We start from the raw sequence: 14369 nt of genomic DNA on the forward strand, positions 1-14369 counted from the left end.
TTTTTTTCAGTTGCAGCGCATTGAGCCCCCTGTAGAAAACACATTTTTGGAACCATCTGATGCATCTAAACATCATGCAACAACAATTAATTTGGTTCGTACCTTAAGTGTTCTTGGCCAGCTAAAAAGTGGGTTAGCAATAGTCAAAAATCTATTTACACGAGACTAGTGTACTTTATGTAACAGGGTGCTGAAATCATGGCGCTACAATCTGCGGGAGTTCTAAAATTTGATACCAGAGCTCTGGGTGAAATGACACCCCGATGCTTGTTAGAAGCTACTGTAGTTCCTAATAAATATTGCATGCACCTGTGCATGTCTGTCCTGATGATATTATCTGACTGCTACATCCCATTTGGGCTGAGTCCCATTTCTTCAATTCAGGGACAACGAGATGTGGTCAAAAAAAAAAAAGTTTAACAATCACAAATCACTTGATTTATGTTCAGCAAAAATGTCATGACATCGTTGCGTAACTCTGTAAAGGATCTTCTGAAAGCAAGACCGTAGAGTGGGCATCCTGCCAAGAGTGATCATAATGTGAGCAGTCATACCAAGACGTGACGTGAATGTCTTTGAGTAAGTTGACAAAGCGGTCCACCAACGGGACGCACAGAGGTCCAAGAAGGTTGTCCCAGTTGGGTTGCATGTACTCCGATGCTCTACGCTGAGCCACGTTCTCACAGCACAAGTACTCGTTGTTGGGCGTCATCAAGTAAGGGATGAAATAGTAGTTTCCACTGGAGGCCTAAGAAAGAGAAACAAATTCTAAATCTGTGAAAAAATGCAATATAGACCTATTCTTTGCAGGTAGGAGCAATTTAGAGACCACTGGAATATGAAGTCTGTACATCTGTAAAAGTACAAACTGTCTGTCAGAGGTGACTCTGTGTTAGTGATCTCAGCAGCTGCCAGCCAAGAGATGTGAAGTGCCAAAGGAAATCTTGTTGACACCTTTGTGATCATGTACTGTCCCAGATTTCCAGAGTGAAATGGAGGTGGCCGAAGCACATCTTAGCAATCTGCCACATCAACACCTCAAATGCAAGGGGTCACCTAAAGTCTCTTTCAAGTTAAATGGTCCCCTTACACTTCTAGACTATTTAAACTGTTAGGACTGTGTTCTAATCATAGCAACTGAGCACATTTTAAATTCTCAGACTCTTCAGCTAAAGCATTGTGATTTTTAAAATGGGGTCTAAGGGGCCATAAGGACATGGAGGTCCAAAAAACGACCAAACCTTTGGATCCACTTAATGAAAATGATGAAGCATTTAAAACAAAACAAGCTGTTTCTCAGCAAGACATAACTCACTGACTTTGATTCTTTTAGTGATAGAGACAGACATCAGTGGTCACTCTCATACCAATACATGAATATGGGATTTTCCCAGCATGCACTAGCACACTCGCAGTACCTACTTTGTTCCTTAGGCTGGAGCCCCTGTACTCAGGAGGCAACTGGACCCATGGGAAGCCTATTTTAACAGGCCTTGCAGCCTACTCCAGGTAACACACGAGATAGAGAGAAAGAAAGAAAAGGAGAGCAAACAGTGAAGGGAACTGAAAGGAAAAGAGAAAAAGAGAGTGACAGAGAAAGAATATACACTACACTGCACAGTATGAATTGAAGACAGGAAAATAAAGGCGGAGTAAGACAAAAGCAAAGTTCTTCCAAAAAATTCTGTCATTTACTCACCCTCATGTTGTTCCAACACTATTCACTCTTTTCCATGCATTTACACTGAATAGGGAGTTGACTTTTCAAGCTTTCAAAGAGATGTAAAAACTATAAAAATATTAAAGATGTGGTTCATACAACTCATGCTCTGTATGAGAAGCCATTTAGAAACCGCACAACACCTTTGTGTGAGGCACTATAACTATAACTACTAAAAAAAAAAATGTGTTAATCGAAATAAAGCTGAAATGAAATAAACTATAAATATTACATAAAAAACTTAAAGGGGACCTATTATGCCCCTTTTTACAAGATGTAATATAAGTCTCAGGTGTCCCCAGAATGTGTCTGTCAAGTTTCAGCTAAAATAACCCACAGATCATTTATTATACCATGTTGTAAATGCTCATTTTTGAGTGGAAGAAAAACCATGCTTTTCCGTGCATGTATCTTTAAATGCAAATGAGCTGCTGCTCCCCACCCCACTTTCCAGAAGAGGGCGGAGCTTGTGCCTCGGGCACTCTGCCAAAAACTAGAACATCTGTTTAGTTTTGATGATCATCTCTATCACGGTCACGTGACATTGCAGTTCTTCATCATTATGAAAGTTTATTATCTGCATTAGTTTGAAAGCCATGTCAGTCTAAACTTCTGATATATGGTTTTCTGAGCGCACACATCCGAAGCACTCGCACAGAAAGCTGTCTGTCAGACCCCGCGTCCCGTGAGTATTAAACTACGTTCTCTTTCATGTCTTATTGCGCTTAAACTGTCAAATACATACAAGGTTATGGCAAAGACACTCAAACTGATATAAAAATAATGCTAAATAAAAAATTTTTTTTTTTTAAAACATAACAAAATTAATAAAACTGAAATTAAAATAAAAACTGAAAATATAAAAATAAAAGCTAATACAAAATAATAAATACTATAAAAGTATGTAAATAATACTAAAATAACACTGGTGTGAGGAGCAAACATAACACACACGCAAATCCTAGCTTCATCCTTACTACGTTAATGAGTGGAAATTACTCTTTTCAATTAATTGGCTGATCCAATTCATTTGTCTTACTCTTTTTACAATTTACTCATGAATTATTATTCACACAGTGATCAAGTTACTGGAAGTTAATGTCATCCGAAAAGAATACAGATTTAAATTTCACCTTGTTCCTCACACAAAGCCATCACATGACACCAGAAGCCCATGAGACATATGGACCATTTTTAGAGTGTTTTTGCGGGTTTTTGAAGATTGAAAGCTTCACTCACCAATAGAAAACAGAGCAAAGAAAGTCACGTGAGTTTGGAACATGAGGTTGAGTAGATAATGTCAGAATTCTTGGGTTAACGATTCCTGAGAAAGATGCCTGAATAATTCCTAATGAATATCAAAGAGCAAACATTGAATTTCATTTGTGTTCACAAAACTGATGTTAAGAAGTTAACACACTTTTGCTTGTTTCTGGACCATTTCGGTGAATCGCATAGATATAAAATGCTGATATAAAAGATCAGATTCCGCTCTGTATCCAATAGAAGAGGTTTATATTTAAAGACTAACACTCAACGACCAATCTCCTTTTTCAAAACCACTAACTCAGAGTACCATGACACCTTGAGGGCCCTTATGGGTTCATCAGAATCCGCAATAGTCTTCACACCTGGACACGCCGACCCATCTGAACCTTGTGTCCACTCACATTAGTGTACTGTGTGTGCATAAAGAAGAGTTCAGGAAAAGATCTGCCCACCAAATGAAGTGGAGGATATATTTTCGAGCCCTGACACAGAAGAGCATGTAAACGTATGTCATAAGAGCTCCAAAAATAGTCTCATACACAAAGCTCTTGGCACACCAACAACGGACTCCAAACCTCATCAGATTACATCCTTTTGATACTTACTGTGTTTTTCTGTGCCACCATGTCCTATGCAAGAAAAAAAAGAAAAGAAAATAATTACTCCATTTCCAAAAATGCATGCATACTAAAGCCATAAGCCTCAAGAAACAGTGAATTTAGAACAGCTAAGGGGTGTTGTTAGGCACGACGCAGAGCAAATTCACTGTTCTAAATTCACTGTAAACCATAACTTCACAGGGCGTATTGTTTTATAAAACGGTTATTCTACATACCTGACAAGGTTTCATAAAATAAACACACAGAAAACTCTTCCGTTAAGCAATATAGTTCTTCAGAACAAGCAACACAGAGACAAAGTGGCGCAGTAATATTGATGTAATGCGGTCACAGGTGTATGTTTGTAGAGACATTTAAATGGCTTTGAATGTGGCTCAACCAATCATAATCAAGGACTAGGACTGTCCAGGACTATCCTATATAAGTCCCAAGTTTTGCAGTCATGTCATTTATTGTACTTATTCCATGACTGATGGGCATGTGTTGCAGTGAATGAAACCGGACTGAATCAGTTGGACACAGCAGCGTGACAGAACTTTAACAAATACACAAACAGATCGTGTGATGCTCCTCCCCACATGTGATTGTCATCATTTCAGTATGCTAGAACACATGCCTTCCAATGTCTCTGTGGCAACGTGGCTATGAGCAGCTGTCCCGGGCAGATAGCATTCCTGAGCTCGAATACAGACCGTGTTGTTCAGGCAGCGCTACTGTCCGGTGCCCAGAAAAGATAAACTCCTTCCTAAGCTGAGAATAGCAGGTCAGGCCCTGCAGCCTAGTAGTGGGCGGCCTCTTTGTTCAGATGACAGAGATACTAATGTAAGAGCCTGAGTTAACTAATGTTAACCTCCCATCAATCCTTGCTAGTATTTGTGTGGTGGCACTTAAGTTATGATGGGAATGTAATTCCTAAGCAACGCAGTCGGATCATTTCCACAATGACCAACTCAATCTACCAAGAGCAGTGCAAACTAGCGTCTGGTTTAAGACATGCTTTTTGGGCCATTATGCCATTATTTACCACCCCCCAACTTAGGAATTACATATTCCTGTCATAACTTTTTCTAAGTGCCACTACACAGATACTAGCAAGGATTGATGGGAGGTTAAACTTTCGAGCCCTCAGGCTCTTACATTCTCTTTTAGTATCTTTGTCATTTGAACAAAGAGGCCGCCCACTACTAGGCGACAGGGCCTGACCTGCTATTCTCAGCTTAAGAAGGAGTTTATCTGAAAGGGAAACTCATTTAAATGCATATGCAATACAGTCAGCCACAAAAATCCTGAAAGCAGTTTTTTAACGCCAAAAGAGGGTTTGCACTGGTGCAAGCTATTAGTAAATCTGTCCCAAAGTCTCTTTTTGTGGACATTTTTTAGGTGAAAAGTAGTTAATTAAGTTAATTTAATATATATATTTTCAAGAAATGAGCGAAATAAGACAAAGCCTCTTTTTGTGGATGTCTTAAAAGGGGAAATGTTTTTGTTTTTTTATTAATAAATAGGATTTTCTTTAGGGGTAAGATTGTGGTTTTGGATAATTCTTTGTCTAAAACATCCGTAGTAATTATAATTAGCTTGATTTAAAGGTATAGCACTTAATTTTTCTGCAATCAGCAGCACTAAACAATGGCAGAAATACTTACTGTTACCAAACAGGTTTCCAATCTTCCATTGTTTATACAAACATGTAGTCCTACCTCAGACTCAAACTATTAATGCAATCAATATTAATTAATCCAGTATTACTGGAAAATCAGACTACATATGGCTTTCTTAAAATCATTGAACATCAAAAAAAGTGACACACAGCACCTTTAAAGGTGATATATTATGATTTTTTATTTTTATTTTAGTGTGTAATGTTGCGGTGAGCATGAAAAAGGTCTGCAAAGTTATAAAGTCCACTCCAAATGGACTTATACTCTATATCAGTGTGTACTGTTTCTGAACCCCCTGAAACACCATGGTTATAGTCTTGAGTTTTCTTCCAGGAACGTACACTTCACAATATCCCTCATTTAAATAATTCCCACCAAGGCATATGCAAGATAAATGGGTGAAGCCTGGCAGAGTTGTGTTGAAACTTGCAGTAATGATAAGGGGAGTGGCATTTCCGAAACATGCTCGAAGCGGTTGACCAATCATAACACACTGGTTCAGCCGACCAATCAGAGCACATTGCACATTTTTGAAAGGAGGTGTTTCATAACGACCAAAACTAAACCAAAACTAAACTGACAGACTGTATTTTAAAACATGTGAAAAATAAGGTGTTTTTTGAACATTCAAGCATGAAACCCTATTCTAGTAGACCCTAAAAACAAAATCAAAACTTTGTTAAAGGGCATAATAGGTCAACAGAAGTCTAGGTAAACAAACTGATTGTGTGTGTGTTTAAGATTCTCACCTTAAGGGATTGTGCCGTGTCAGGGTCCGTGTCGTGGTAGAGGATGACATTGTTGGCCATGTCAAAGCTCTCACGCACACCGAGGTGATAAAACAGGGATGGCTGTCTGAACACATCGCTCATGTCCACAACTGCAATGTCTGCAATCAATCAGAGACACAGTAAGCCCTCTGGGAGACCATAATGCAGAATCCCACTATAGTACACTCTAGTTTTGCATACATTGGGCATCAATCTCAGTGCCTGTTATTTAAGAAACATTTTTATGAGCTTCTTTTTGTTTATTATGACTGTCCATGACAGCACACACTATAAACTCTTTAAATAACCTTTTGTCTGTTTAAAGTTAGTCCTAAGGGCATATTTGTTCTACTATATATGGTTATATTTGTTCATTTCCAGTCAAATAGTCTGTGCTTACTCTGTTGAAACTACTCAAACATCTGAAATCATGTTTAAAAGCCATGCACTAGTATAAGTTCAAAAATACAAGACCAGACTTGATGTAGCCTACTGTATGCATGACTCACATTCTTAGTAAAGAGGAGAAGAGGAAAATATAATAACAAGAAGACTACTCTATAGAACTGTATATATTTCTTCATTGAAAATTGCTGCAAATGCTGTAGTGAATTCTGCATGCACAAAAGGGCACGGCATCAAACATCCCCATTTTCTCACCCTCCTAAAGCTCATATGTAAACATATTTTGATCACCCAGAGTAATGTGTGCAGCCATGCCCACGAGAGAGAGAGAGAGAGAGAGAGAGAGAGAGAGAGAGAGAGAGAGAGAGAGAGAGAGAGAGAGAGAGAGAGAGAGAGAGACAGAGACAGAGAGAGAGAGAGATACTTCATACTAGACCTAGCGAGTGAATTCCAGGAAAGGAATGTGCTGGAGGCAGAAGATCCCAAATGCACACCTAATATCCCTTGAAAGAGATTGCCATGACCTTGCTTTTAGTAATAGCCTTCCCATAGGAAAGCCCATTGATCCCTAACCATAACATCACATTATATATATATATTAAAAAAAAAAATTCATGGTATTACTTATATTCACTTTTTAAAATTAATTTATGTAATGATTATAAGAGAGCAACTGCACGTTTTTGCATATGTACAGCACCACCATTTATTTATGTATTATTTATAATTTTACATATTTCTTTATATTGATGTTTTATGAAGTTTTGTTTATAACTTTTTCTTTTTGTTTATATAATATTATTTTATTTGCATGTATTTGCACCATTAGTACTATTCTTACAAATAATTTAATTCAATTGCACACCCATGCTCTAAATCTTACATGACCAATGCCAATGAGTTTCTATTCTTAGGTGCACCATCCTGCAGGGCTGAATGTTATCTATGGAAGTCATGGTCCAAGAGGCTCTCCAAGAACTGAACTGGGTGTGCCAGATAAGAGAGACACCCAAAGGGTAAAGTGTTGGGGGGCTCTAGAACTATAGCCTCGAGCACCCATGCCTTAAACCTGCCTTGCAGAGCCTCACCTGCGTCATAAAAGGTATCAAGCACTGTTGTCTCCCCAAAGTCTAATCGTCCAAAAGTCACTGTAGTTAATATGGCACTCTCCGCGTCGCAGGCGCGCTGGAGACACTGGAGCGCCCCGGATTCCGGGCTGTTCGCGGCCACTGCTTTCAGTCCATCATTCAGCACATAAACCGCTCGCAGGGACCTCTGTTTGGTCACCGGACTCGGGCTGGTCACATCAGTCCTCTCCACGCCTGCAGACATGGAAACCGCTGCGGTGTGGTCGCCACCAGTCTCTGATGTGGGTTGATTGGACATGATCTCCATACTGCGAGTAATTGTTTTGTCCCTCTGCGCGTTCCTCCTTTTCTTTGCGCCGTTAATCAATAATGAATAACCAAAGTGTTGTGCGCACCTGTGGCACGGAAAGGCGCGTGGCTGTGACGTCCAGCGTCTTGCGATTCATTAAAGCAGCGCGCATCACTAAATATTACAATCCGGTCCAGTTTTATCTCGTTTGCGCCAGCGGTTGTGCAATTATACAAAATGCAGCTCTTGTGAATTAACGCGGAAAGTGCAGATAGTCAGACTAACTTAAGGCGCACCGCGCACTCGATGTCTCCAAAGACAGGCATTGCCATCCTATTTGAGGAAGTCATTCCTCCTGCCCTCTCTGCAAACTGATCCGATCATTTCCTCAAACGTCTGTCCTTCCGTTCAGGCGTAGCCTAAGTATATTTCATAAGAGGAACGTCTCGCGGTTGTTGCTGCATGTACAGACTCTATTGAATCATCTGGAGCAGATGTCTAAATATAAAACTTGTCCGGGTTGATACGCGCATGGCAAACAGAGCACCGCCACCAGATCCATATAGCCCAGGGCTCCAGCTCGCCAAACTGGTTTACTTTCTGTTGTTTTCATTTCATTTCAGAATCGAGAAACTGGAAGTAAACAATTCCAATACATTGCAAGGCTTCATCAAAACTTTTCCCACGCTCACTTACATTCAAAAGAGTTTAGTAATTTTTCCTCAATTATGTCATTTCCATCACGTTTGAAGTGTCGAAATGATGAGGTGGAAATTGCATTTGACACATTTAAGCAATAAAGCGACCGACTGCTTTTGTTTCGCTATTTTAGCCTACACAGAATTAATATTTTAGTAATTCCAAAATTACGCACCATGAAAATATTCTGTAAAATATTCACAAATGATAGGCCTACCTTGGTTTTCTTTAAACGTCACAAATTTCACATTTTTCACATTTCACTTCAGTGACACGGATGCCTTCTTGGTAAACAAATAGACTACACGGTTTTAAACTTAATAGGCGCAAAACGGCAACGTGACGTCATAACCGTGGTGACAGCAGTAATTGATGTAGCCTAAATTATTTTCACACAATAAATATTGAGATGTTTTATTTTTTGTTTATTTCACCATCAATTTATTATATTTTTAAACATGATAATTTTTTTTTTTTTTAAATAGGCCTATTGAACAGCATACAATATGAATTGCTGTCAACTTATTTTCTAAACTCCAACCCAGCAACCCTTTTATTTTCAAATATGCATTTATTTGTATTGTCATATGTAGCCTACTGTCTTCCTTGTCTGTAAACAAATGAAATAGATGGTGTGTGGTATATGGTGTGTGTGTATATATATATATATATATAATCTGTGAGTGAACGTATTATAGTCAAACATAAGTTTGCAAATATATTTAATTCTTTGAATTATTATGATTTTATTTATTTTTTTAACAAGTTGGGTCATTTTACCTCAAACTTTGCCACTAAGTTAGTGGTCAAATTGTAAATGTCAAAGATTTTTAAGGGATTTGTTGATCTTGCCACTCATATGAGGGTCTAGAGCGGTTCAGTTTCATTTTCATTTGTTTACAGACAAATAGACAACACATCCGAGATCATGCAGAAGGGACATACTCAACATGATTAACATATCCTTTAAACAACCCCTTACCTGTCAGGGATCACTGGTGATCCCAGATTATTTTAGTTCAAAATATGTTTGAGCTTATATATCTCAATATTCTGGTTAATTTTGAGTCTTGAACTATAAACTCTCAAGTGTTGGCTTTCTAAATGTATGTGTGTTATGTTTCTATTCAGAATTACTTATGAGCAGTAACCTTTTTATTTTGGGCATTTCATGTATGCAGCACTTGCCAAAATTGGGGGTGATGGGGAAGGGGGCACACAAATAAAAAAAAAAAAAGAAAAAGACTTGAATTACAACACAGAATTGTTTCTTCACAAATGCTGTCAACATACATTGACAGAAATATACTTGGGAAAACTGGTGGTTGTGGCGAAATGCCGAACTACTAGTAGTTCCTCATTCATACAAACTTTACTCTTGTAGACAAACGGTGTGATGAGAGGGTTCAGAATGATGTATGTTTTGTTTATGAATAAAATCTGCATGCTTTCAATTATTCTACCTGCAAATGTACTGATATTGTATCTTTTATACATCTGCATTATCAAATAAATTAGAAGTATTAAAGAAATATAATGCATAATCAAATGCAAAATATATATTTTTTTTAAATGATTGACCCAAACAACAATTTACATACTGGATTCTAAAACATTTCTGAGGTGTGCTCACATCTCCTGGTTTTGTGCATCATTAGTGATGTGACCGTCCTTAGAGACACAGTTATCTGCAAGCCTCAGTGGCCAGCAACCAGGAGACCTGATCCTCAATTACCAGATCAAATACCATAAAGGGCAGCGGATGCCTATGGAATGATATCAGTGAATGTCTTAAATGTGTTTGAGAGAGGGGACCATATAGCTGCAGACGGTCAGCGCTTCTGAGGGCCGTCTGAGTGTTTGTTTGTATCTGAGCTGCTTGATGTGTGTGATCTTACCCTTAGCAGCCAAACTTAAAATAACCTTCATCTCATAAAACATCTCACATATACATGACAGTGACCCCTATCCAAAAAGATGTACAAGAATTTAAAATCTGATCACAGATCAGCTGTTTGATGCTTGGATGGAGGCTTCTGACTTATTCTAGAAAGGGAAATGAACTTTCCGGTCATTATATTTTCTATTGAATTATATTGGTGGGTATATTATATTTGGTGGGTTAACACAGATGACCAAGATGAGAAAAAGGTGTAAAGTAATGATTATAGCATTATATTTAGATTTATTCCCAACACATGAAAGGTTGCATTGATGAGCACTGAGCAGATGAAAGATCGTCTGTTGATCGCATGAATGAAGTGATCTCATCATTGCAATGCAATTTCTGCACTCTCATGAATGCTTTCACCAAATAACAATGCAAACACGATGTAAATACAGTAAGAGATTCGTTGTGCAGTGTAACAGCATCATTAATTTCATAACGAGTTTTGGCAAGTGTCCAGATAAACTCGTGCTGTATGATTGACAGCTTGGGCGATTAGAAAAGGGAGCGTTCTTTGATCGCTTTCTGTATATAATTTAATCAGTTTAAATAAGATTATTTTCATCCTACTAAGAGAAACGATGTGAAGTTGATCGCTTAGTCACTAGCTTCATTTGCTGATGCATAAACCGTATTGAACGATTTTGAGAGAAAGATAATCTATCTGAACTTGAATAAATTCTACATCAGAAATCACTGATCACAGGCATTAGAATAAACATGGTTACTTACATGTTTGTGGCGTTGCTGGCAGATCCATGTCGTAAGAGTCTGTTTGCAAAGCCTGCGTCGAAATTGTGACTACCAAATAATCCACAGTGAAATGCACCGAATACAAACAAATAATGCACTGCTGAGACATTCACATTGTTAAATTCTCAGTTCATAACCCCTTTAAAACATGTCCAAGTCACTGTCTATATGATTTGGAAATTATTTTTGTAAATTTTGTTTATATAAATTCTGAATAATAATTTTTTTATAAACCCAGGCAATAAGATTTACATAGGCAACTTGACCCTGGTGCACCACCTAGAGGACATAAGCATATATAATAAACAAAGAACCAGAAAATCACTTTTTTGAAGTATCTTTTTTTAATAAAATCTGCACACATTATTGTATTTAGTACATTAAAATATAAAAGTATATATAGAAGATTTCAAAGAAAACAACCGAGTCAAGAAAACAAAACGTGAGTTTTCTCATTGTCATCACCAACGTAAAAGAAATAGGAAAGACTACGCTCCAAATAAACAAGGCCTCAATGTGGGTTTGCTGCATGTGGAAACCGCAAGGGGTGTGAAATCAAACGCATCTTTGCATATAAAGAAAATAACAGAAGGCCTCCAAGTCAAAAGAAAAGAACTTAAAGTGAAGAGTATTTAAGTAAAACACACTGCTTTCTCCTTCATTTGATGTGTTCTTTGACTAGCGTTCAGAGGCAGTACTAGAGAGGGTGATGGGGTAACTGTGTCACAGTTGTGCAGGAGACCAGCTAATCCCCATGGCAACCGCAATCACCCGTCTCCAGGTGTGGGTCATCGGCACCCTTTAATCACATGACCCACCGTAAGGCCACACCCGGGCAACGGGTCTGTGAGTCAGCGCCCAGTCTGAGCATAACACGCAAAATAAGCTTCTTAAAACAACGAAAGCTGAAAGAGTACAAGTGATTTGGGGGGGTAAACAGTTGTTTTCTTTATGCAATTGTTCTGATACATTGTTCTTTTTTTTGGCACAATCTACTCGGACTGTGGTGTGGAACCTCAGCCGGATCCTTCATCTGATACATCCAGCATGCTTGAGTTCATTTGGACAGGGATTTCTTAATCTGCTCCACTTCCATCTAAAACAAAGCATAAAACAAAGAGGAGTCAGTTAAACAGAGCCATAGGAAATATAAACAACACTTCACATCTTAAGATTTAAGATTATTTTCCCCTGGTTTCACAGATCTTGTATTGAAAATGTTAAGCACTCTGTAAAGTCTACTCCAGCACATCCCAAAGACTTTCAATGAATTTAAGGTCTGGACTCAAAGGTGCCAACTCATGTGTGAAAATGATTCGTCATGCTCCCTCCCAACCATTCTTTCACAATTTGAGCCTGATGAATCTTGACATTGTCATCCTGGAATATGGCCATGATGTATCTTTCTACATGGTTGTTTAAGAAATGAAAATCTACTCAATTAGGGTTAGAAGAACTGTTGCCAAACATTTAACATGCTACTGTAGAAACATAACAATAATCACTGCAATACTTTTTTGTGGCCGGGCAGTGTATGTTAGGCTGGTTAATATTGCTTTATTGTGTTGCACCTGGTTAGTGACTGATCTAATATCCCCTCACCTGCAGTGAAATACGAATCCTCTTCTCCTCATCCAGTTCACTCACCAACTGCTTGATTTCTTGTCTGATAAAACAAGTTTGGGAATTACACACATTTCACATCCTTCTAAAAAGACATCAGTCAATCAACTCATTCATCCCACATGTCATCTCAAACATTTCCTTCCATACTTCCATACACTGATTAATAATTTCCTTCTCTTTATACTTTCCCTCTTTCACTACTTCACTCCATCTGTCTTCCATCAAACCAGGGTCCTGGAGGGCCACTGTCCTGCAAAGTTTAGCTCCAACTTGCCTCCCTGGAAGTGTCTAGATTGCCTAGTCAGACTTTGTTTGATTGGGGTTGGGGCTTAACTCTACAGGACAGTGGCCCGCCAAGAGCAGGACTGGACACCCCTGATCCCCATCCCGTTGGTTCATACTTGTGCTGGCTCTTCATGAGCTCCACGGTTCCTTTCAGGTCTCGTAATTGTGCTTTGAGCTCCTCCAGCGTGGAACCCTGTTCATTCTTCCCTCTCGCATCAACGGAAGGGGAATGGGGCCGCAAACCAGCGGCTCCCTGATGGAGAGAAGCCCCACTGGACCCAGAAGAGGATGGAGGGGCACTTGGTTTAGGGGGTAAAGACGATTTCTCAGGAGCCTGTGGAAAACCCCCATGAGATATCAGAAAAAGAGCTTATCAAACAATCACTCTTGGACGTTTGTCTTCCATTTCGGGCCTCAGTCTCTCTTTGTGTGTGTGTGTGAGTGGCACCTTAAAGTATTTGGACACTTGAAGGGATAGTTTACCCCAAAATTAAAATTTTATCATTATTTACTCACCCTCATGTCATTCCAAACCTGCATGACTATTTTTCATCTGTGAAGATATTTTTAAGAACAGTTTTTATCCATACAATGAAAGTCAATGGGGTCCAAAACAACAAATGGAGTGCTGCAGGACTGACATATTTTTGGAGGTGAAAACCTAGAAACGAGTTAGCATTTAAGCACTTCCGGCTCCATCATACAGTGGGTTTTTGCTTAAATGATTGAAATAAGGCCTATGGTGAACACAAGCTCAGGATATTTTCATGCTTTATTCTATAACATAAAATACATCAATAACAGCCTCTTATGATTTTTTTAAGTCTTGAAAAAGGCAGGTGTCTAAATGGGACTGCAGAAGTTACTGGGGACATTAAACATCATCACACCGAAAAGGTAAACTCATCTCTTCTCTATAATCTGCTTTTACAGACAGACTGTGTTTATAATTGTTCTCTTGCAAACTATTTTAACAAACTTTTTTTGTATAAAGACCGAAAGTGTTGTTGGAAGCTTAATATTGGTGGTCATGTGACCAGGGTGTAGTTTGTTTATAGCTTACGTTTTGTAATTAGGCTTCCAAGATTAGATTATCATTTAAGATCTTCAAAGATTGAAGATTATTATCATGATGAACAAAATGTGAAAGAATCATAAACTTTTGTTGGTCCCAAAGCTTATTTTCTGCAATAATGCAAATTCCAAATTCCCATAATGACATTTTTCATTTGGGGG

The 14369-nt window shown here is 38.5% G+C and overlaps 2 protein-coding genes across 4 annotated transcripts in view; both read right to left on the reverse strand.

Annotated features, from left to right (window-relative positions):
- Positions 1-8308, reverse strand: part of map3k15 (mitogen-activated protein kinase kinase kinase 15) — a 33112-nt gene extending 24804 nt beyond the window's left edge. The window contains exons 1-4 of the mRNA XM_084399427.1: positions 7534-8308; positions 6020-6159; positions 3595-3618; positions 555-748 (exon numbers count right to left, since the gene is read on the reverse strand). Coding sequence (XP_084255553.1) covers positions 555-748; positions 3595-3618; positions 6020-6159; positions 7534-7840 — 665 coding nt within the window. The 5' untranslated portion in view covers positions 7841-8308. The remainder of the gene's footprint in view (positions 1-554; positions 749-3594; positions 3619-6019; positions 6160-7533) is intronic.
- Positions 8309-11543: 3235 nt separating this feature from the next.
- sh3kbp1 (SH3-domain kinase binding protein 1) overlaps positions 11544-14369 on the reverse strand; it is a 52951-nt gene continuing 50125 nt past the window's right edge. For all 3 annotated transcript variants that reach the window (XM_084398371.1, XM_084398370.1, XM_084398369.1), the window contains 3 exons: positions 13250-13467; positions 12825-12888; positions 11544-12318 (listed from right to left, as the gene is read on the reverse strand). In XM_084398371.1, coding sequence (XP_084254497.1) covers positions 12280-12318; positions 12825-12888; positions 13250-13467 — 321 coding nt within the window. In that variant the 3' untranslated portion in view covers positions 11544-12279. The remainder of the gene's footprint in view (positions 12319-12824; positions 12889-13249; positions 13468-14369) is intronic.

The sequence above is a fragment of the Rutilus rutilus genome (genome assembly GCF_951802725.1).
Source record: "Rutilus rutilus genome assembly, chromosome: 24".
Lineage (NCBI taxonomy): Eukaryota > Metazoa > Chordata > Actinopteri > Cypriniformes > Leuciscidae > Rutilus > Rutilus rutilus.